This window comes from Schistocerca cancellata, chromosome 1 (genome assembly GCF_023864275.1).
Source record: "Schistocerca cancellata isolate TAMUIC-IGC-003103 chromosome 1, iqSchCanc2.1, whole genome shotgun sequence".
Classification (NCBI taxonomy): Eukaryota; Metazoa; Arthropoda; class Insecta; order Orthoptera; family Acrididae; genus Schistocerca; species Schistocerca cancellata.
The window spans coordinates 539,720,025-539,743,692 of record NC_064626.1 but is presented as its reverse complement, the minus strand read 5'-3'; the positions used below and the strand labels follow the sequence as shown (position 1 = coordinate 539,743,692).

Below are 23,668 nucleotides of genomic sequence, written 5' to 3'. Positions count from 1 at the left end.
ATTTGTTTCGCCAGCCAGATCGCCAGACATGAATCCTATCGAACGTTTATGGGACATAATCGGGAGATCAGTTCGTGCTAAAAATCTTGCACCGACAAGACTTTCACAATTATGTACCGCTATAGAGGCAGCTTGGCTCAATATTCATGCTGGGGACTTCCAACGACTTGTTCAGCCCCTGCCACGTCGAGGTGCTGCACGACGCCGGGCGAAAGGAGGTCCGACGTGGTTTTAGGAGGTACCTCATAACTTTTGTCACATCATTGTATAAGAGAAAAGTGTTAGGACTTCAGTTAGACCGAAAATTTATACAACTTCGAATTTTAACCAAACTATTGAGGAGACGTTCTTACGAGCAACCGATCTTACGAAGGTACCAGCGAACAGTGGCGAGCTGCCCTAAAGGAACCAGGGTTTAACCTTCCCACGAAAGTGACCAGCCTGCCGCATTGTGCCAACCTATACTAAAGGCTCGGTAAAGGCAAACACAATCTCTTAGCTTCCCAACAAGCATCTATTAAAGTTGGCCATACTGTCACAGTAACAACTAACTGCTACGGTTATTAACATGGAATTCGTAACTGCACATATCGTTTTATTATTCCAGGACGGAAAGGAAAGGACAGGTACAATGGAACAGGCACTGAGGCATTCTAAACACGAGTGTGGGACTCAAAGCAGTAGCAAAACTTAATGGACTGTGTGCATGTACAACTAAATTAGACATTTAGCTGACAAATGGTTCAAATGGCTCTGAGAACTATGGGACTTAAAATCTGCGGTCATCAGTCCCCTAGAACTTAGAACTACTTAAACCTAACTAACCTAAGGACATCACACACATCCATGCCCGAGGCAGGATTCGAACCTGCGACCGTAGCGGTCATGCGGTTCCAGAATGAAGCGCCTAGAACCGCACGGCCACAAGGCCGGCCAATTAGCAGACAAGTTTATTATGAAATGCGAACGCTCTCAGCTGCACAATCTGTTTATACAAGAGGAAAGCTACAAACTGCACCGCAACTTGACATGCCAAAGGTATTGAGATGAGGTTATTTTAAATAAAATATCATGAAGACGCTCACAAAGAGTTGCTTCAGTTATAATACGGGTTTTCATTTTACTAAGTAATTGTGATATTTTCCAGTGTCTGTGATCAAATGGTTGCACTGTGGTATGATTTGTAAGATCAGATACTCCTTCCTACTTTGTAAATGTTAAATGAAATTTTTTAACCAAACCTATTCTCATGGCGAGAAACTTGTGTTTTGTAAGACTTTTGCGATTTCTTAACATTTAAACCCGATTGCTACACATTGTTCCATATAAAACCATCTTCTAATAATCCCAGTTATGTGAAATGTACGTACCAGACAAAAAACAATGTAAAATACCTAAAGTTGTCACTATGTATTAAAAGGTTATTAAAGGGCAGGTTTTTTAAATGGTTTATTAGCGAGCTGGTTCTGAGTCAGTTGCTCTTGAAGAAGAGTTGTGATATGTATCAACTGGTTTTTTGACAAAACTGGTATTGGTAAACTGCAAAGAATCATAAAACTTCTTACGAATTAGAAAGAACGAGGGCAATTCTGGGGGTCCTACAATTATTAAAATTACGGCTTTGTAATATACCGCGTGTTTTGCATAGTTAAAGCACACTTCTCCGTAAAATTAAAATTTTATAAACAACTCTTATTTTTTGTATTCTGCTCAAGTAATTCCTTTGATATTAGAGAATGTCTTATGTACAGTTTACTAGCGTTGAGAGTGATCACATACTCTCAAGTATGTTAGTGTAGAAACACTTTATATCAGTTTTACTATCAGTTAAAAGTAACGGAAGTTATTGGCCTACTGTTGAATGATATATGCCTACTCTTGAATCAAAGTTTATTATGTATTCTAGAAGAAATTGATATATGTACATACATATGGAAAAAAAGCCAGACAACGTACTTAATAAACAAAAAGGGTTACAGAAAAAGATGTATATAGGTATCAAAATTTCAACACTGTTTTAACTGAATAAGTTTGGTTTTAAGTTTATGTCCTGGAAATGAAAAATTGTCTCATTTGAAGTGATATGTTGCATTATTTTGCAGTATCATGTCTTTTGTATCTTCTGCCTTCAGATACCACCGTCAAAAATTGTAATTTTCATAATTATGTGAATACGTGTCACAGACAATATAAATATCGTCTTGGAAATAACAAAAGCTAGGTAATGTAGACTCCTTGACCTGCGAGTTCCATGTTTACTCTACATGACAAACTGTGTACTATTTTATTTTCAGATCCTGTCGTATTAACTGACAAGCATGTCATTGCTATAGAAGTGCATAATGTAAGTAGACTTATATGACTTCTATATATGTACTGTTATCATTTTGTAAAAATCAATGCATATACTGTTGTTTGTGTTGGATGCCACTGGTGAAGGGTTATAAAACTCGAAAACCGGTTATGACGAAGAAAACACTTCTATTGAAGGTCATGGTGTATATAAGATGTGTTTTAATAGACGGCATGAATGATGAGACTCTTTTACTGCGTGAACAGCGAAAATACAGTAAGCGATAGATTTTTCTCCTCCCATAATTTTGCGGCGGTTGTCAGCGAGAAAAAGTTTGGTAAGGATTTCAATCTATGAGTTAAGTTTGTTGCAAGTCACGAAGTTCTCTCGTCATCAAATATATTATTTTCGTCTTTCTTCGATTTACTCTAAGTCCACCCTTTAGACTGTTCATTTCATTCAGCACATCAGGTAGTTCTTCTCCACTTTCACTCAGGATAGCAATGTCATCAGTGAATCGTATCACTGATATCCTTTCACATTGAATTTTAATTCTTATCCTGAACTTCTCCTTTATTTCCATCACTGCTTCCTCGATGTACAGATTGGACAGTAGGGGCGAAAGGCTACATCCTTATCTTACACCATTTTTAATACTAGCACTTCGTTCTTGGTCGTCCACTCTTATTATTCTCTCTTGGCTGCTGTACATATTGTATATGACCCGTCTCTCCCTGTAGTTTACCCCTACTTTTTTCAGAATTTCGAACATCTTGCACCATTTTACATTGTAGAACGCTTTTTCCAGGTCGACAAATCCTATGAACGTGTCTTGATTTTTCTTTAGTCTTGCTTCCATTATGAACCGCAAAGTCAGAATTGCCTCTCTCGCGCGTTTACCTTTCCTAAAGCCTAAATGATCGTCATCTGGCGCATCCTCAATTTTCTTTTCCATTCTTCTGTATATTATTATTGCAAGCAACTTGGATGCATGAGCTGTTAAGCTGATTGTGCCATAATTCTCGCATTTGTCAGCTCTTGCCGTCTTCGGGATTTTGTGGATGATGCTGTTCCGAAAGTCAGATGGTATGTCGCCAGACTCATACATTCTACACACCGACGTGAAAAGTCGTTTTGTTGCCACTTCCATCACTGATTGTAGAAATTTTGATGGAATGTTTTCTGCCCCTTCTAACTTATTTGATCTTAAGTCCTCCAAAGCACTTTTAAACTCTGATTCTAATACTGAATCCCCTCCCTCTTCTAAATCGACTCCTGTTTCTTTTTCTATTACATCAAACAACTCTTCCCTCTCATAGAGGCCTTCGGTGTACTGTTTCCTCCTATCAGCTCTCTCATTTGCATTTAACAGTGGAGTTCCTATTCCACTCTTAATGTTACCACCCTTGCTTTTAGTGTCACCGAAGGTGTTTTTGACTTTCTTGTATGCTGTTTCAGTCCTTCCGACAATCATTTCTTTTTCGATTTCTTCACATTTTTTATGCAGCTATTTCGTCTTAGCTTCCTTGCACTTCCTATTTATTTCATTCCTCAGCGACTTGTATTTTTGTATTCCTGAGTTTCCCAGAACATTTTTGTACTTCCTCCTTTAATCGATCAATTGAAGTATTTATTCTGTTCACCATGGTTTCTTCGCAGTTACCTTCTTTGTACCCATGTTTTTCTTTCCAACTTCTGTGACTGCTCATTTTAGGGATGTCCATTCCTCTTAATATGCACTGGCTACTGAGCTGTTCCTTATTGCTGTATCTACAACCTTAGAGAACTTTAAGCATATCTCGTCATCCTTTAGTAGTTCCGTATCCCTCTTCCTTGCGTATTGATTCGTCCTGACTAATCTCTTAAACTTCAGCCTACTCTTCATCACTTCTACATTGTGATCTGAGACTATATCTACATCTGGGTACACCTTACAATCCAGTATCTGATTTCGGAATCTCTGTCTAACCATGACGTAACATAAATGAGATCTTCCCTTATTCCCCGGCCCTTTCCAAGTATATTTCCTCCTCTTGTGATTTTTGAACGGAGTATTCGTCATTACTAGATGAAGTTTATTACAGAACTCAGTTAATCTTTCTCCTCTCTCATTCCTTGTCCCAAGCCCAAAATCTCCTGTAATCTTTTCTTCTGCTCCTTCCTCTACAACTGCATTCCAGTCCCCCATGGGTATTAGATTTTCATCTCCCTTTACGTATTGTATTACCCTTTCACAGTATCCTCATATGCTTTCTCTATCTCTTCATCTTCAGCTTGCGACGTCGGCACGTATACGTGAACTACCTTTGTCGGTATTGATTAGCAGTCAGTTTTGACAAGAACACCCCTATCACAGAACTGTTTACAAGAACTCCCTCTTCGCCCTACCTTCCTATTCGTTACGAATCCTACACCTCCTACACCCGTTACACCATTTTATTATCAGTATAGAATTACCTGATTTATGTTCAGTCAGTTATCACCTAAAGCTTGCGTATTTAATGACGATTCGTAAATACTCATGCTGAGAGTAATGTTACTTCTGCAGCTTTCAGTTCAGTTAGTAGTAATTTTTGATGAAACGTTGAAGCAGAGCGAACTAAAGGCTTCCTAGAAATTACAAAACGAATATTTTCAGAATTTCCATAGTCAAATTTAGACAGGTAAAATGGCAAATGGAGCATCAAATCCACCAAAGTGAGAATCTATTTGCTTGAAAGTAATCTGCTTCATTAAGGGAAATTACACTATGGATATTTGATTGAATTTTCATAGACGCCTGAGGAAACTCAAATGGACAATTTGCTTATCAAATTAACCAGAGTGAAGTCTAGCTTTGCAAAATAGTTTTAACTGCTTGAAAACAGTGAAGTTGATTGTCAAAAATTTTTCAAACTAGCGAGTTGAGAGAAAATTGTCATCCAAACTTTAATAGCCAAACGAAGAGCGTAACACGGAAAAATGGGGTATCAAACTGACCAGTATGACGTCTAATTTTGCAAAAAATAAATAAATTAATAAAATAAAATATTTAAATGCTTGAAATTAGGTAGGATAGTTGAAAAATTATAAATTTGAGGAAAAACTTAAATATTTCATGAACAGCTGCTCCTAGCTATGTGAATCGGCCTAGAAATTTTGCATATAAAACGTTAGACAGGTGTTAAAGTTGTGGAATTCTTTCTTTTGTGTTGAAAATATAAAAGTAATATCAAATTACAATGTAATTTGAAATAACTTTGCTTTCTGTTGATCTACATGAACTCATATTAATAATATAATACTAATCGAGATTTAAATATACTATACTTCATGTCTTATTTATGGATTCTTCCGTTACTTCTTGGTATAGAAGTTGCACATTTAACGCTCAATAACAAGTACAAGTAAAAGAACGAAAACAAAGTAGTTGTTATTTAACCTTCTTCCTTTCTAACTTGAAAATAAAAAAGGTTGAAAGAAACGGCAATTTTTTGTGAAATGATTTGTCTAAAATTAAGAAACAAAATATGCTGAAGAAATATTTGATGTGATTCACTTATTGCAAAACGTCTTGAGCAGAATTTAAAGGCGTCTAAACTGTTTCTCTCATCTGCTTTGTTTTTTACTTTTAGACAAATTATTTCACAAAAGATTTGAGAGTTACTTTATTCAAATACTTCTTCATTCGGGTATTGGATACTTGCTTATGCTTCAGTGTGTTGTTTGTTATTTGACGGTAAGTTCTCTACAGTTGGTTTTATGTCTGTAATTTGCATAGAGGTGCACTTGTTCCCTGTGACAAAGGATATGGCAGACAATTATATAGTATTTACTCTCAGAAACAGTCCCCTAAACTAATGGAGCTGATAGCTGCTTATAGCCTTAGTTTGGGGCCTCACAGAAACATGTGGAATCAGAAGCGAAAATGAAAAGAAAAGACAATTAGGAGGTCTGTAGAGTCTGTTGTGCATGATATTTGCAATGCTAACCTTAGGATTGCCTGATGGTGAAGCACATTCTTCAGCAACTGTCGATGAAGACCCTCGTATGCAGTGTTCTTTGGCAATGTATGTTGATCAACCACTTGGCCGCTGTCAAGTACTGCCAGTCGTTCGCCATTTCGTTCATGTCCAGAAAAAAATCGCTCTCTCTTAGTTCTCGTCGAATTGGTGTGTTCCATGGCAGAAACGTTGCAGTTCAGAACTTCCAACTCGGCTGCCACCATCAACATCATATGAACAAAGAAGCAGTCTACACTGAGGCAGGACAGAGATGTGACCAGGGAGCAGAAGGACTGGACGACGTACAGGAACTCGTACGTGGGAGACGCGTAGACGTCGACTGGGAGCCAGACGGGAAACGGCAGCTGCCGGGGGGCTTCCAGGTGCTCCTTGTCGGTCTTTGTGACGGCGCGGGACAGCACGGGACAGACGACCCAGCCAATCGCCGCCGGCACCGCCACCATCTGCGCAAACGAGAAAACCATGTCATCGCAATTCTTGGAAGACTGTTTGGAAGTAAGATCTATACAGGAGTTTGGTCAGAAAACTGTGGAACACTTGAACGATTTACTCGTAAACTGTTCAGCTCCTCCTGAACTAAAACAGTCTTTTATCTCCTGGGGAAAGTCAGGTCCAGTTTTAAACGCACATGACTGTCATAATATTTAACTACATATCGCAAAGAAGCGTAGCCATGTATGGAAGTGAAACACGGATGATAACAAGTTTAGACAAGAAAAGAATAGAAGCTTTCGAAATGTGGTGCTACAGAATAATGCTGAAGATTAGATGGGTAGGTCCCGTAACTAATGAGGAGGTACTGAATAGAATTGACAGAACAGGAGTTTGTAGCACAACTTGGGTAGAAGAAGGGATCGGTAGGTAGGACACGTTCTGAGGCATCAAGGGATTACCAATCTATTATTGAAGGGAAGCTTGGAAGGCAAAAATTTTAGAGGGAGACAAAGAGATGAATACATTAAGCAGATTCAGAAGTATATAGGTTGTAGTAGTTACTCGGAGATGAAAAACCTTGCACAGGATAGAGTAGCATGGAGAGCTGCATCAAACCAGACCGAAGACCACAACAACAACAACACGCTCTGTTGATTCGACCATTTGTGTTTAACATACATGGGCAACAACCTATCACTCCGTATTAAAAAAGTAGAAGTGGGACGCTGAGAGATTGTAACTTGGGGTGTATTGTGATATTTGGTTCGGTTATTTAGTGATATAGCATTGCCCATAAAAGCTGGCACATGGTTGTTAACTGTTAGTAAGTTACATTTATCACAACTTATTTTTGTCAGTTGCTGTTAGGAATGAACCGAACGAAAAGTGATAATTCATTAATTACCAGTTTTGTTGTTATAGATCACGATGAATGAATGTGAGTAGCATGAGCGTTGAATCTATCAACTGTTGTTATTAATTACGCTAACTGTAGCATATAGTTTTAATAACCTTAAGTTATAATCTACATCTGTATTGCGTAAGCCATCTTACAGTGTAAGGCACGGAGTACTTCCGGTAGCATGAAGTGCAATGGAACCTGGAGACTTCGTCTAACCCTCACAATCCTGAGTTTGCTCTACTGAGAGTCCCCTATACCACTAACATGTCTACAAAACAGATTTTGCAGAACAGAAAATATTTTTGTACGTAATCCTGCTACTAAATAGGCTTATAACTCAATATGGACTGAAACAGACTATTTCACGATTTAACGAAATTTATTCTGATAATAGATTCAGTGCTTTCTCTTCCTATCTTTATCAATGCCTCCTTTTTCTTCCTCTACCTGATTTTTTCAAGTTAACATACGTTAATACCATGTACTATTTTCCCAAGTTTTCCAAACCTATGTTATTAAGTTTCATAAATGGTAGATAGTCCCGAAAACATTTATTCACTATTTCACTCATTCCACCTACTCACTCACCTTGTTCTCAATGTAAGACATAGAATCAAATTATAAAAATATTTGTGTCCACTTCTAATCTTTCTCTCTTTACGTTTTTCTTCGAATTTGTTTGTCCTCTCATGACAATAACTTAAATTAACATAACCAATGCTCCTATCTGTGTGTTGATCCAACACACTCTCAAATAACGTATGTTTTCAATACTACATTGGAATAGTACTTCATCATATAACATACAATTTTTATTATCTTCTTTCATACCCAAGTTTTACCTAACATTTTACTTATTTCATCTTCACTTTGGTCCTTGTTCAGATTCTTATAGATATTTTGCATATCCCTTCCAGATTTACTTCGTTTGATGTACAAAATTTTTAATCCTCTAACCCTATAACAACTCATTACTGGGTAAATTCCCTAATGGTAACCTTCACAAAGTATATTGCACTCACATTTAAATTCAGACTGTTTGGGTAATAGTGCTCATCAAGTTAATCTACAGTGCAGCAGCTGACACTTCTCGAAGAAATGTAATGCTCTAAAATCAGTATTGTGCCTCCAAAAGTATGTTTTGTTCTTTTTAATCTGCCAAACTACTGATCAATAGGGACAATCTTGTTAATGTGCTATCAGTAGATGAGATTTCTTAAAAGATGTTCTATGATCAGGATGCTCCCAACAAGTAGGTTTTGAGCGTCTGAAAGGAACTGGTGATAAGAAGTATTTCTCTTCCAGCTATTCTATAGTTCCTTTTAAACCATCTAAGGGTTCTACTACTAAGAGCAACTCTTCTTTTCTCGTCCTTATTTTCTCCAAAATGTTGAAACAATTCAACACCAGTACAGTACTTAGTACTATATGTTTCCAGGCAGAAACGTCCGTTGATATGAGAGTGATTGTCTCATCTTGTGCCAATGCCTGCCTAGCGCTCAAACTTCTGAGACAATTTTCTCCCCAAAATCGGACTTTTGCCCACGACAGACCAGTTAAAGGAGGATCATTGGAAGCATGCCCCCTGACATATTTCCAATAAAACCAACAGAACTAAATAGATGATTCAATTACTTTTTATGTATAAATGGAGAGTTTTGAATAGGTTCGTTTTAACTGCGTTTCCTGTCCCTTATGCGGATATAATGAGCCCCAAAAATGTGAATTCTGTTTTATATAAATTGCAAATTCTTCATTGTTCGACTTGTAATCCTTTTCATGAAGCCGAAACACGCCACTGAATTAACGACTGTCCTGTCCTCAATACTCAGCAGCAGTTAACCGACCAGTATCACGTATAGTTATTCAAGCGGTTACCTCTGCCCCCAGTACCTGATCTAACGCTCTTATCAACAAAGAGGCTACATTCAAACCTAAAGACTGCCTTACAGTGATAATATTTGCCCTAAAGAAAAAGCTCGTCTTTAAATTTACGTCCTCGGAATAGTGCTTGTCTATTCTTATAATACTATACGAGTATGCTCATCTTATATGGTCGAGTTCGAAGCTATGCATTTAGTATAATGCTTCTCATGCTACTTTTACGATATTATCTTGTCATTTATGGCTTATACAGACTTGTATTATACTGCTTCTATATTGATTTTTACGTTATATTTTGACAGCTGATTCCATTGCGTTGTTATCAGGCTATTATCTTAGACATTGAGTTTTATATTCTGGGACACACTGATCGCTAACTTTGTTAAAATATTTTGTAAATACCATTAATGTTGAATGCTATTCCCATTTGGTATCCCTCCACATCTGTCAGATCCGAATATGCCGAAGCGGTGTAAACTAATTATCTATTTTGCTATATGCAATCTTGGATAACAAGGATTTCACAACATTCGTTGAAATAACAATGACAGGTAATTATAGTCGGATCGCCCGTTGCGACCCATAGTCTCTGAACTAGCATGTTGTAAGTGGAGAAACAGGCTGGCTCTTCGTGTGCTGCTGTCGTGAGCCCATATCAAAAGAGCGTGAAGTCCGGTGAAAACACAAGCAGGCTACAAAGTACTGGACATCGACGCTATATTACAGAGCGTGAAGGTTGCTGAGTTGTGTTCTATGTATGTAAGGATAGGCGGCGACATATGTTCTCATGATGACGAAACTGTAAGTGCAAGAGATCACGGAGATTAGACCATGGCTCAACGGAAATGAATGACATTTCTTGTTACACCAGGTCGAAGGTCATATCAGGATACGCCGTCGTTCAGGCGAATGTTGATCAAAACGTTTACCACGCTACGAACGTAGGCTTGCTGAAGCAGTATTATGTTGTGTTTGACATCCGTGGGATCTGTAGCAGTAACCAAAGATGCCATGAGAGCTGAGGTCTACGAGAACCTTACTCAGGCTCATTTGCTTCCTTTCACGCTTGTTCGAGGGCACCTTCCAACAGGCTATCTCTCCGTATTACAGGCCCAGGGCCGTGCTACAGTTGTTTACGGAGCATTACACTGAACTTACACTGATGTCTCTGAACGCAATGGAACACGTCTCGAAAGCTATCGGGCTCTATCTCTACAAGCACAAACCACAGCCCGCATTTTGCCGGAAATGCATAGACGCTTAATGCTACACATCTTCAGAAACCTACCAAGGAATTGGCGAATATCTGCAAGCAGAATTGGCGCTGTATTGCGTTCCAAATGTGGATCAGTATACTACCAAGCAATTCTTAGTCTGTTTTTAGGTCCGTATATATGATGATTGAGTCTGAAAACAGAAGTAACCTGCACTATCTTGCATTCGTTGATACACTCCTTTACGTTGGCCAGACACGCTAAACACCTGTTAGAAAGGGAAAGTATCTCAATCAGAGTAGCCCTAGACTGCTAAATGATTTTTGTTTTTTATTTAATTTTTTTATTACTTTGCGGTCACTTATCTCAACATCTTCTCTTTTGATGAATGAGTAACGGTTGAAACGAGGAAACATATTTCAATTTTATGGAATGAAGCTATTTTAGAACAGCGGACTCGGAAAACAGCAAAGCTCTGAGTAGGAGAAAATACACACACACACACACAGACACACACACACACAAACACAAACACACACATGCACATGCAAGCGCAGTTTTTGCTCTCCCAATCGCAACCTAGTGTTTTACTGCAATAAACAATGGAAGAGCCCGTCGTCATTTACGCCTGAGCCACCATCTTAACTTTACTAATACAATTTTTGAACCCCTGCTCCACTGTTTTTGTTCTTGTAGTTTATTCTCTGGCCTCTGCTTCACCATATTTGTTCTCACACTACCTTCAATGTATCAAAACTGCTGCTTCACAGACACATATTACTGGAATGGCAATCAGTGATCTCTATACGACCTGGATGTAAAAGTCTGATCCTTGAGTACAGAACTGCAGAGTGGCTCCAGATCCATGTGCTTCGCACCGTCCGCCATGATGTAGTTTGGCATACAAATTTCCATCTGTCTGTACGTAACAAAGAAATGCAGACTGATTTTTTGTTTTGAACTTTATGTCAGCATGTTATGTAATAGGCTGGTGTGGGAGCGGAATGGAAACGCATTTTCTTTTCGTGTTTGTGACTTTCCTAGCAGCTATGTTGTAGTTTAGCAAGAAAAGAGATATGAGCAACTACGGCTGGCACGATCAGATAACTGAAGTTCAAGATCCAGATGGTATAGAGATCACTGCTGCAAATACTGTACAGAAGGTCACTTGTGTCACCGAAGCCAGTGCTTAAGAATATGGTGGCAAGCGCAAAGGACGTGCGAACAGCTGTTTATTTACTGATAAAACCGTCGTAAGATATGCGGAAAACTTATATAACAACGTTATCTTTAGGGTTTTGACGTAGTGTTCAATGTATATGGCGTGTTTGGCTGTAATATTTTGTACAGCATATGGAAGATACAAGTAAAGGAACATGTCTCAGTGCAAGCATAACTAAAAACATCTTAGGTATTATTGCCCTTGTGCTGTATACAAGCCTAAATAATTTCATTAAAGTTTTTCGTATCTCAAATACGATAATGTTTAAACAGTTTGTGTATTTTAAGAGTTTTAATAAATCTAGTCGGGAAAGGTCGGGTAAGAGTACATGTCCAGTAGGAGTTAGCAGTGACATTTTATCTATACTGGCGGCACCGACCGAGAACGAAAAACTACATACAGTTATCGCTTCCATGGCGACGCCATCACATGTAATCTTGAAGAGCTCGTCCAGATTTATTGGTTATAGCAGGTAAATATAATTTTCAGTTTAAAATTACATAATCTTTAAGTTGTACATCGTAAGTAGTATACACTAGAAACAAACACGGAAGCCAAGCAGTGTCTGTGATTTGTGACATTTATTTTGAACTGTTTGGCGCATTGGTCAAGTACGCTGCAAGATGGTTAGAAAGACTACGCGCGTCTCTTAACCCCCCCCGTCCCCACATACACACACACACACACACAAAACAGGAAGACCCATACGCAGAAGACAGATGTGAGTGGTTTGTTTCGAATTGCATGTTCCAGCGTAGGCGCAATCCAAACAGCTGAGAAATCCTCGCGTTCCATTCGCATACCTTCACAGCAGAAGACTTTGCTCAATCAGGAATCCCTGAGAGAGACGAATTTACAACAATTCAAGAAGGCAAAGGTGTTCCACAAACGCTGCTCCTCGATTACAGAAAATTTATCTGTGCAGTCACCAGGAAAAAGCCAAGAACGTTACACAAGTGAAGTTCAGAGTACTGATGCACGAACAGGTGTAGGCTTATCCAATATTTATCCTCTGTCAAAATATAATCGACCCTAAATAAAGAACAAAATAGCAAAAAAATATGTGATTTTCTCTAGGTCTCCTACAAAAATGCATTGTTAGAGAAACAAGCTAAGCCAGACAAAACCAAGAAGAAACAAAATACCAGTAACGAATGCCACAGAATCCCTAGGGCTAATCTGAACTTAACCGGGCTATCATCTTCAGGAACAAGCAGGTCCAAATCTAAGGAGGGATCTGATGTTTTGAATTACCCAGGGCGTGGTGAAGTCTACAAAGAGCCTATCACGGAAGGCTGGATGAAGTGTGATTGGATTAATCGTGATGTCGGCATGAAGAAAGCTCAGGTTATGAAGGACGTGGTTAATTTTCTTGTGGTTTATGTTAGTCCATACTCTTTGACTACATGTCGCGTACTCTTACCGGACGATGCGGCTAAGACTACGAACGAGCTGAATTTGAAAGTTAGGCAGCTGTAACTGATGTATGATGTTCACAAATAAACCAGCAATAATTTGTTATCAGAAAAGTTTGTATTAACCTTCTCATATACTAGGTATGAGCGATAAAATACTAAGCGCGTACTCTTTCCCGACTTTCCCCTACAAAAATTTCAATTGAATTTTAACACAATAATTTTGGTTTGGAGCCTATGTCCTGCACGTAAAATTGTGTGATGACGTATATATTGTAAGTCGATGTGCTTCTCATAACACGATTCTACATCTTATGTGTTAAACTCAAGTAGTACGCAAGTATTTTCTCGCATGCGGAACTAATTTAGACCGCTTCGTAAAGCTTACAACGCTTTTTTGTATCAGACAATAGTAGTAGTAGCATACACAAGCTTCTTGACGCCGCCATCTTACCTTATTAAACGTCAGGCTTTATTAAATGATACGCCTTTGCCAATATAGTAACGTATGTCTGTGTCCTCTCCTCTGCCACCATTAACCTAACATCTCGTAGCTCATTGACAGGATCTCATAAGACGTTACAAGAGAAGTTTGCTCTATGTACCCTGCTGCTAGCTCCATGATAGTTCGATCTCTGACCGACTGCTCAGCAGTCTTATTCTCGTAGTTGGTCTCATACACCACAGATGTAAAAACGATACTTTCGTCTCTGACCTCCTGCTCCGCCGCCACTGTTCTCTTACTTCGGTTTGTGATACCCTGTGGACATCGCCTAGCTATCGAGAGTCATGTGGCTTCCATCCCCATGCTACTGTGCACACTGCTATCGAATACGAAGTGTTTAGCGTCTTTTGCGATTATGTCAATTTAAATATCTTTATAGTGCGTACTGTATGTCTTTTTATCGAATTATATACCGAACAGTTGATTTATCTACATAATCTAATACCTAGTCTAAAGTGCTAAATCTCTCAACAGTTCTGTTCGATTTTTTTTTTTAAGATCACTTTTCATTCATCTTAATTTTACTAAAACTTATGCATCACCCGCCCGGGTCCAGTGATCAAGGCTCTGCGTAAGTTACGACTGCAGCCTGCCACTTTGGCGGGTTTTCTGATTTCGATATAGCTATTGTGACCGATACGAACCCCAACACACGTGTGTAACCATGCAGGGTTGCAATCATACTGTAGCGCAATGCTGGGAAAAAAGATCTGAACTTACAACCATATCTACAACTAAATCCTTAATTTACTTTCGATTTGCGTATTTCAAAGTATTTCTTAGAAAACTGTAAAATGGTTTGTTTACTTACTACATACTACGGTTTTTAGTTAGTACCTCACTATGTTGCAAGTAAAACGCTTTAAATTTTGATGAAAAAGTTGTAAATAACGTTGAAGGAATGGTGGGTACAAAACACTATCAGCACCTGACGTTTCTTAGAAGTTTTTAAGTAATGATCACTTCGCCAAACACTGTGTTAGAGAGGAATACGATAAAGCATCATGCTCTACACTACAAAAATGTAATTGGCTTTATTTTTCGTATATTGCTTTCCTTACCGATTGTCCATAGATTTTCTTCATTTCTTACCTTATCAATACACCAGATTATCAACTTTCTTCTGTAGCACCACATCTCTGATTCTGTTCTCTTCCGGTTTTCTCACAGTCCATATGCTTTGTGGTGTCACCGCCAGACACCACACTTGCTAGGTGGTAGCTTAAATCGGCCGCGGTCCATTAGTACATGTCGGACCCGCGTGTCGCCACTGTCAGTACTTGCAGACCTAGCGCCACCACATGGCAGGTCTAAAAAGACGGACTAGCACTCGCCCCAGTTGTACGGACGACATTGCTAGCGACTAGACGTACGAAGCCTTCCTCTCATTTGCCGAGAGACCGTTAGAATAGCCTTCAGCTAAGTCCATGACTACGACCTAGCAAGGCGCCATTAGCCTTACATAGCAATTGATAATTATCGTCCAAAGCCTGTCTCAACAAGAACGATGTATACCACAAGGATAATAAAGTTAAGTAAACAGACATTACATTCTTTTCTTATTAGCATTCATTGAGCGTCCTGTTTCAGACTTCACGATATTCTGGGTGAGCTTATAGCGTGCATATCGGCCCCCTCAAAATAACACTGTGTCGGCTCTTCTGTCGACACATCATGCTTCACTTCCATACAATGTACATTCCCAGAAATTTCTTCCTTCAATTAAGGCCTTATGTTTGATACTAGCAGACTTTTCTTGGCCAGGAATGCCCTGTTTGCAAGTGCTAGACTTCTTTTGATGTCCTCCTTGCTCCGTCCGTCACTGGTTATTTTGCTGCCTAAGTAGAATAATTGCTTAATTTCACCTACGTCATGACCTTAAATCCTAATGATAAGTTTCTCGCTGTTCTCATTTCTGCTACTTCTCATTACTTTCGCCTTTCTTCGATTTACTCTCAGTCCATACTCTGTAGTCATTCCATTCAGTGTCTCATGTAATTCTTCTTCCCTTTAACTCAGCATAGCAATGCCATCAGCGAATCTTTCATTGATATCCTTTCATCTTGAAATTTAATCCTAATCCCGAACCTTCCTTTCACTTCCATCATATCTACTTCGATGTACAGATTGAACAGTAGGGTTGAAAGACTTCACCCCTGTCTTACACCCTTATTTATCCCACGACTTCGTTTTTGGTCGTCCACCCTTATTATTCACTGTTGGCTCTTATACATATTGTATTTTACCCGTCTCTCCCCGTAGCTTACCGCTATTTTTCTCAGAATTTCGAACATCTTGTATTATTCTACATTGTCGAACGCTTTTTACAGATCGACAAATCCTATGAACGAGTCTTGATTTTTCTTTAGCCTTCCTGCCATAATGAACCGCAACGTCAGAATTGTCTCTCTGGTGTCTTTACCCTTCGTAAAGCCAAACTGTTCGTCATCTAATACATCATCAATTTTCTTTTCCATTCTTGTCAGCAACTTGAATGCACGAGCTGTTAAGCTGCTTGTACGATAACCTCGCACTTGTCAGCTCTTCCAGTCTGGGACTGGGTGTTTGTGTTGTCCTCGTCATTTCATCATCAGTCATGAAATTGGCAAGATAGGACTGAGAAAAATATGAGATTTTGCACGGGCACTGATAACCTTGCAGTCGAGCCCCCCACAAACTAAACATCATCATTATCATCATCATCATAATCATCATCATCATCATCTGCCTCATTTGAGCTTAAGACCTCCAAATCTCTCTTAAATCCTAATACTGAATCCCCTATCTATTCTAAATCGTCTCCTGCTTGTTCTATCACATAAGACAAATATTCGCCCTCATAGAAACCTTCATTGTACTTTTTCCACCTATCTGCTCTCTCCTCTACTTTTAACAGTGTGATTCCCGTTGCACTCTTTATGTTACAACCCTTGCTTTTAATATTACAAAATGTTGTTTTGCTGAGTCCTTCCGACAATCATTTCCTTTTTCATTTCTTCACATTTTTCATGCAACCATTTAATTTTAGCTTCCCTGCAATTTCTATTTATTTCATTTCTCAGCAAATTTTATTTCTGTATTCGTGAATTTCGCTGAACATTTTTGTACTTACATCTTTCCTCGATAAACTGTAGCATGTCGTCTGTTGCCCATGGTTTCACATACAGAGCGTCAACCATCTGAGTTTCATTCAGAACCTAACAAAAGCATCAGGTATGGAGACTTTAGCCATTATTGATGCTGTATTTTAGGAGCAGAACAGAGTTGAGATGCTTCATTTACTTTATTCGACAATATATGTAGATTACAGCTGCTGGCAAAGTACCTATACGTCAGAAGAACAATGTTTACAAATCCTTTGCATAACCATGGTTGTAACACATAAATAGTGAAGTACAATATTTCATGGTACGAGTAACACTCGTTACTTAACACATAAGTACGCAAGATATGCCAATAAATTGCACTGTGCACACAAACTTTGGATTCCAATTTTCTCACTGCACAAGATTCTGTAAGGAAAAAATAGTAATTCCCACATAGTTATCTTTAGAAAACGCTCGTTTACTGGTAACAAGCTGGAAATTCATGTAATTCTGTGGTCCCAACCTCACTTGAAATATCCATACTTCAGTTTTCTTCAAAAAATAGAGATACTAAAAATGAATTTGTTTCTACTGTACAAGATGTACACAGTTACCCCAAATAGAAGCAGTAGTAGATGAGGATGCAGAGCTAGCAGCATTACAGTCAGTATATAGTTCTGGTGGTGCTCATCATCAAAAAGTGAAACAGCACAACCATAACAAAGTTTTCCATTCTCATTGACAACCATATGATATAGTGATCATAGCAGATAGCCAACAGTGTTTTTCGGCATTTTTGATGATTTATCGTGGACATCCATCTCAGTTAGAGAACTTAGTAGGTGTAGGGAAAGCGGCTATAAAACATGCTTAAAAGTGGAGGATGGAAGGTGTTCATGACATCATTGAAGTATAATAGTTGCTTGATTGGTTGCAGCAGTTGGGGGGGCTAGTGAGATAAGGGAAAATAGCGGCCAAGCAGAATGTCTGCATTTATGGCATGCTGAATGTGCCCGCACTCAAGATATAAGAGGAGACATGCAGGAGAAGGCAACATGCTTCTTCGCAGCGCGTTTCAACAAAATGATAATAATGCACTCTATTGTAGACCCATACATTTGACGTACAATTGACGTCAGGAGTCTTGGGACAGAGAGAATGTACATGTTACTTATGAATATACAGTTGGCCTGTATCTCCACAGTTAGCAGCTAATGAGCACTGTGGCACATCAAGCGAGGCTCCACACACTTATCATAGAAGTACGTGATATGGTGTGTGACTAGACGCCATAAAGCACATGGCACTGTGAATCTCACTATGGTCTTCTCTGTCCTACAATTTTCCGTCAAAAATTCTTGGATCTTGAACACTCCAGTTCAACAACTTCCTCACACAGTGAACCAGTGTTCAGTTCCAAATTCTAACACATTTACTTTACTGAGTTGCCTTACACAATGAAGGGCCTATTACTGAATGATAAAATCCATTTATCTGTATTGTGATTCAACAGAAGACCAAAGGTTGAAGTGTTAATCAATATCTGGCGGTAGTGGTAACCAAATGAATAACAACAAGAAGATTCTATAGTCTCAGACTCGCTGTTTATAGTTTTTCGAATCTCATAAAACATTGGTTTTTCGTAAATAACATCGTTGGTTAAATTGGGGTAAACTCTGTAGTTATCACTCTTCTAGATTAATTATCAAAAACAATTATACCTCAGTAATTGTGTTTAAATACCTAAAACTCTCAAATCAAATTGGCTAAACGCAATATTTTCAGATGTAAGTATTGTCTTGTGTGTCACGTGTATGCAGTTATGTAATAGCTCTATGAAGACTGGACGAAGCAAAAGTAAAATTGTGAAGCTTCAAGCCTGACTACATATCACTCAGTGCCACGAGTTTTCCACATGAACAGCTCGAATGGAACAGAAAGGCAAGCTCCATATTTCGAGTGGCAGTCCACACATGTCAGCCCGACCAGGCTGTCCGTTTTAGTCAGCCGTTATGGCTGGAGGGAGACGTCACATAAGTACCACCTTCTTGCTGACTACATACAGTCCTCAGTTTACGTGCGATTAAATGTCCTGCATGGCTTGGACTTTGCATTTATTGACTGAAATTTATTGGTAGTTCGAGAAAACAATTGAAGTATACCATACTAAGTCTCATGACTGTAGGGCATAGGACTGTTTGGAATGTAAGGCGTATCTGTGTTTTGATAGATGCAGAGGATTTCTCCACCTCTGTACACTCTCTAGAGTTCTAGGTCTGACACACGGTGGGTTCACGACAATCACAGGTGGGACAGGTTGTCCATGATAGGCCTTTAGCCAGTCTATGTCCACAGTTACTTTGTGATCTGCCAACTGTATCTCAGGGTTGCCTGCAGATGTCAGATTCACAATTTAGATGGCCCTTTGTAAGATGAAGAGAATTATTTTTGTTTTCCCTTTTTGAGCACCGTGTTTTACAACAAGATAATGACATTTTGCTGGGCTGGCAGTAACACTACACCTTTGCTCCTCCTCTTTACCTGTTTTGCAGTGACTTTGAGACTACTCTACTGTACCTGTCACTAAATCATTTAAAGTCTTCAGCCAGGCGCTTTACCTCGCATGAATCAACTCTTGGCAGTAATTTGTATGATTGAAATGAAGAACTCCTTGGTCACCTGATTACCATCTCACAGGGTGTGTGCCCTGTTGATTTGTCGATTCAGCAGTTGTGAGTGAACAAGATGTATGGCTAACATCTGTCCCAGTCATTATATGTCTCGTTCACATCGTACGATGACGTTCCTAAAATTATCTTATGAAGCTGTTACACGATGTCATTAGCTAGAAAGACACAGGGCAAAATACGTCCTTGTACTTAAACATATATATCTCCAAAAATATTACAGCTGAAACAGTAAAGCTTGAGACTTTTATGTACAACATAGTGCTTGAAATTTTATGGAATTTTTGTTTGAAAATGAGCTTCGATATACATTTTATAAGGATTTGAATTTTAATTACCGTTGGTTTCTATAATATACCTTTCCTCGTAAACTAACCAACCAATAAAACCGGAATTTCACAGTTTGCATCTTTATAAGAGGCTGATAAAACGTGTGCAACATACTTTTCTATGGTCATAGATGCTTCGAAATTAATTTTTCAGTTTTGTGATATCTACATCTACATCTACATCCATACTCCGCAAGCCACCTGACGGTGTATGGCGGAGGAACTGCTCTATTTTTCTCAAATTTTAAAGTAGAGAAAGTATAATGGGAAGTGCTTCACAACATTATTCAGTAATTCTTAAGAACTATGCCAACTATCAGGATGATAGCTTTCATAGTTCCTGAGGAAAGGTACATTACAGCTCAAAAAATCTGTTTACAGAACTTCGCATTTAATGTTTTTATTTCAATTTTGACAATCTTGCTATACCTCTAGTGACTAATGCTGTTAATATCATTAATCTTTATTCTCTTTCTCATCTTCCTGGAGTGATCTCTCCCCCTGCCTCCTTTGCCTAGCCACTTCTGCATTTTTTCTTCTGCAGCCTGAGCTCTGTTCTGTCGCACTTCAGCAGTGCTTCTGAGTATCTACAGTGGGAATGCACCTGGATGGAAGCCTAGTCTGCAGGCACTTAACTCGACCTACATTTCCCCTACTGAACACTAGACATGCATCACATGCAGCTGTATTCACAATAATTGAGGACACAAATACTGTTTTTGAACAACGCATCCATATAAGGTGATTGTAGCTCTCATTTTAATTTTATGTTTCCCCATGCATACATTTTTTCAGCAGTTCAAGATTGGCTAGGTATCTGTAAGTTAGTTTTATAACAATTAAAACAGCAAGTGGAAACCATGTTTGTGGATGTATGCCTTTCCACTTGCTTCTGCCTGAAGATATTTGCACCACGATATGTCACAAAGCGAATGCTGAGTATTATCATTTGTGGAATGTTTGTGGACGAATATTGGCCACACGGCTTGTGGCATTGTTTACACACTACGTAAGATCCCTGATAACGTTTCCATAGAATAATTGTAAAGAGTGAATTTACTTGTGTGTCAGTCTGTTAACACCTCCCAGTGGCTTTCCATCTTCTAATTTCTTGTCTTTCATTTCTTTCTTCAGTCTGAGAAGTCTACGTCCCATTCGCTTTTGAACATGTCCGAAACATTCTAGTTTTTCAGTTTTACTTCGTAAACCATAAGGATTGCTCTCTAAAACGGTCTTAAAAGCCCTGGAATCGCCATCACCTAGATACTTCTCATACCTAGCACCATTTTGTTCAACTGAGCTTCGAAATATTAGTTTCATCCCAGCTGCTTCCATCCCACCATTTGACCCGTGCTAATTTATGCTATGTACGTTCTTCTGTTTCTGCTACCACTTTTCTTCTTCACTGCCATCGTTGTCCTTTCTTGTGTGACACCTAGATTAATATATGCTCATTACTTAGAAGTCTAAGATTTTCTCTGTAACCACACTAATGACAGATGATCACCTTAAAGTGACATATGGTCCCTCTTCCTCTGTATTCCATCACAAGAGACACGTAGATCAGTCCTTCTTCCCCTTCATTGTTAATGTTTATAGCTTCCTCAAAAGCTACTTTCATGTTCTCCTTGCACTCAACTTTGAGAGCACTGCTGAGGAGTATTGCATTGTAATCACTAAATCTAGTCACTGGTGCAGGCGTGTTCTTCAAGTCACGAAACAAATTGTTGCCTTTCTGCTTACACCTAATCATCTCATGGCGTAACACAATCTTGTATTCGCCTCATACATCTTCCCATGGAGAGTGGAAGTCTCGAACTGTACATCATATTTACAAACTTTACGTAAAATATATACAGTTCTTTCAACGCCAACTCTGTCATTGTCATCATACTGTCTAAGGCCCTTGGACCCACAATTACCATATGCACATGAAACATTAATCACATGTGCAAGTACTTCAAAGACAGTTAACCTAAATCCACTGGAAAAGTAGTCTTTGGCACTGTACACAGCATCATCAATTCCTTCTCTAATTTTCTTCTTCGATTAACTCAGTGACTTCGTCGAAAACTGTTCTTCACACTTAGGAGCAGTATCTATAACACTGTTATTTAAATTTCCTGTACCTTTTACACGTGAAATTCGCATTTTATCACTTTTTCGAACATGCGTCCACTGTTACAATCCATTTGGAGCAAAACAGGTTGACATACCCAAAAATAAAAACTGAAATAAGTTTGTAGTACGTGTTATTAAAAAACACCTTGTAAACAAGGAAACAAGCAAAGATAATCTTTCTTACAGCCTCCTAGACTCATCCGCAGTTCGTTTCGATTGTGTGAACGAAAAATTAACGCATAGAAAATTTATAGCGTAGAGAAGGTGTGTATCACAGCATAGAAAGAGGGTGCATGGCAGTCACAGGCACTTTTTTAAAACACATTTCTAACCATAATTGATTATGAAACTTCTCAATGTTATTCTTAAAGTACCAGTCTAATAGGTTATGCAATAAAAAATTGTATTTTTCGCAGTTTTACCCTACATCTGCCCTTAAGATGGAGGGCGAGGGTTTGCACTACACATTTTTTATTTTTAAGCTTGAACGCTTGGGTATATCAATCACACATAAAATTTATTTCCTGACCCTTCAGGAAGGCATTGGGGCTCTTGAAAGGGCAATACTAAATAAGTGACACCGTCTCAGCCGTAAGTCATCAACCGATAAGCAAACTAATTAGTGTGAAGAGTGTTCTATAACTGACAAAATATATTTGTTTTTCTGTTTCATCTGTGGAAAGCATACCATAATGTCTAAAGCTACAACATCAAAAGGCCTGGAAGCCCCAGGCAAAGTTTGTAGCGAGAGTCAAAGTCTGGTTTGAACTGGCAGCCGTTCCGCCAGTAATGCATCACAACTCAAATCATTAGTGGCACTCTTCTCACAGTGACAGCATGGATACTATCATTACACTACATGATGACAAAGCACTGAAGCCCCTGTGGTATCACCAGTCAGTTTCCAAGGTGACTTTTGCAATACAGGACACTATCTTTCGATATAGAATTCTGAGCCACTTATCGTTGGCGATCTGCATCTTGCTCAAATGCTTCCAACAACTCAGCAATCAGTATCTCATCTGCTAGGAATACACAAGCCTTCCTACTCAATGCATCTGTGTTCTTATGCATTCTTCCTCATTTATGCTGCATTTCATAGTCATATTCACTTGATTTGAAAGCCCATGTCATCAAGCAACTACTTGAATCCTTTAGATTCAATAGTCACAGTAAGGCCACATGATCAATAATTACGGAAAATCACCTATCACATGTGGGTAATATTTAAAGAAATTCACCCAGAATACCAATGATAACACTACAGCAATATAACTGGCATCACAAGATAAAATACACAGCCTTTCAAAATGTGGATAGATTAAGAAGAGATATCTCATCAAAATATCCTTAATCTACTGTATTGCTGTCATGTATTTTGTGGTCCGCTCAAAAGACATCCGTTTCTAATAGCATAGTCTCTAGTTTGGTGAGAGTAGTATAGTCTTTCATGGATCATTGATAGCAAGTGTCCTTCTTTCATTGTGGTTCTGGTTTCAATCCAACTGAACTTTTAATGTGGCCCAGGTATTGTACCTGACAATCTGTGAAAAACAATTGTTTTACCTTCAA

At 38.7% G+C, this 23,668-nt stretch overlaps 1 protein-coding gene across 1 annotated transcript in view; it reads right to left on the bottom strand.

Annotated features, from left to right (window-relative positions):
* LOC126188954 (odorant receptor Or1-like) overlaps positions 1 to 23,668 on the bottom strand; it is a 248,796-nt gene that overhangs the window by 200,862 nt on the left and 24,266 nt on the right. The window contains exon 3 of the mRNA XM_049930750.1: positions 6,265 to 6,740. Within this exon, the coding sequence (XP_049786707.1) occupies positions 6,265 to 6,740 (476 nt within the window). The remainder of the gene's footprint in view (positions 1 to 6,264; positions 6,741 to 23,668) is intronic.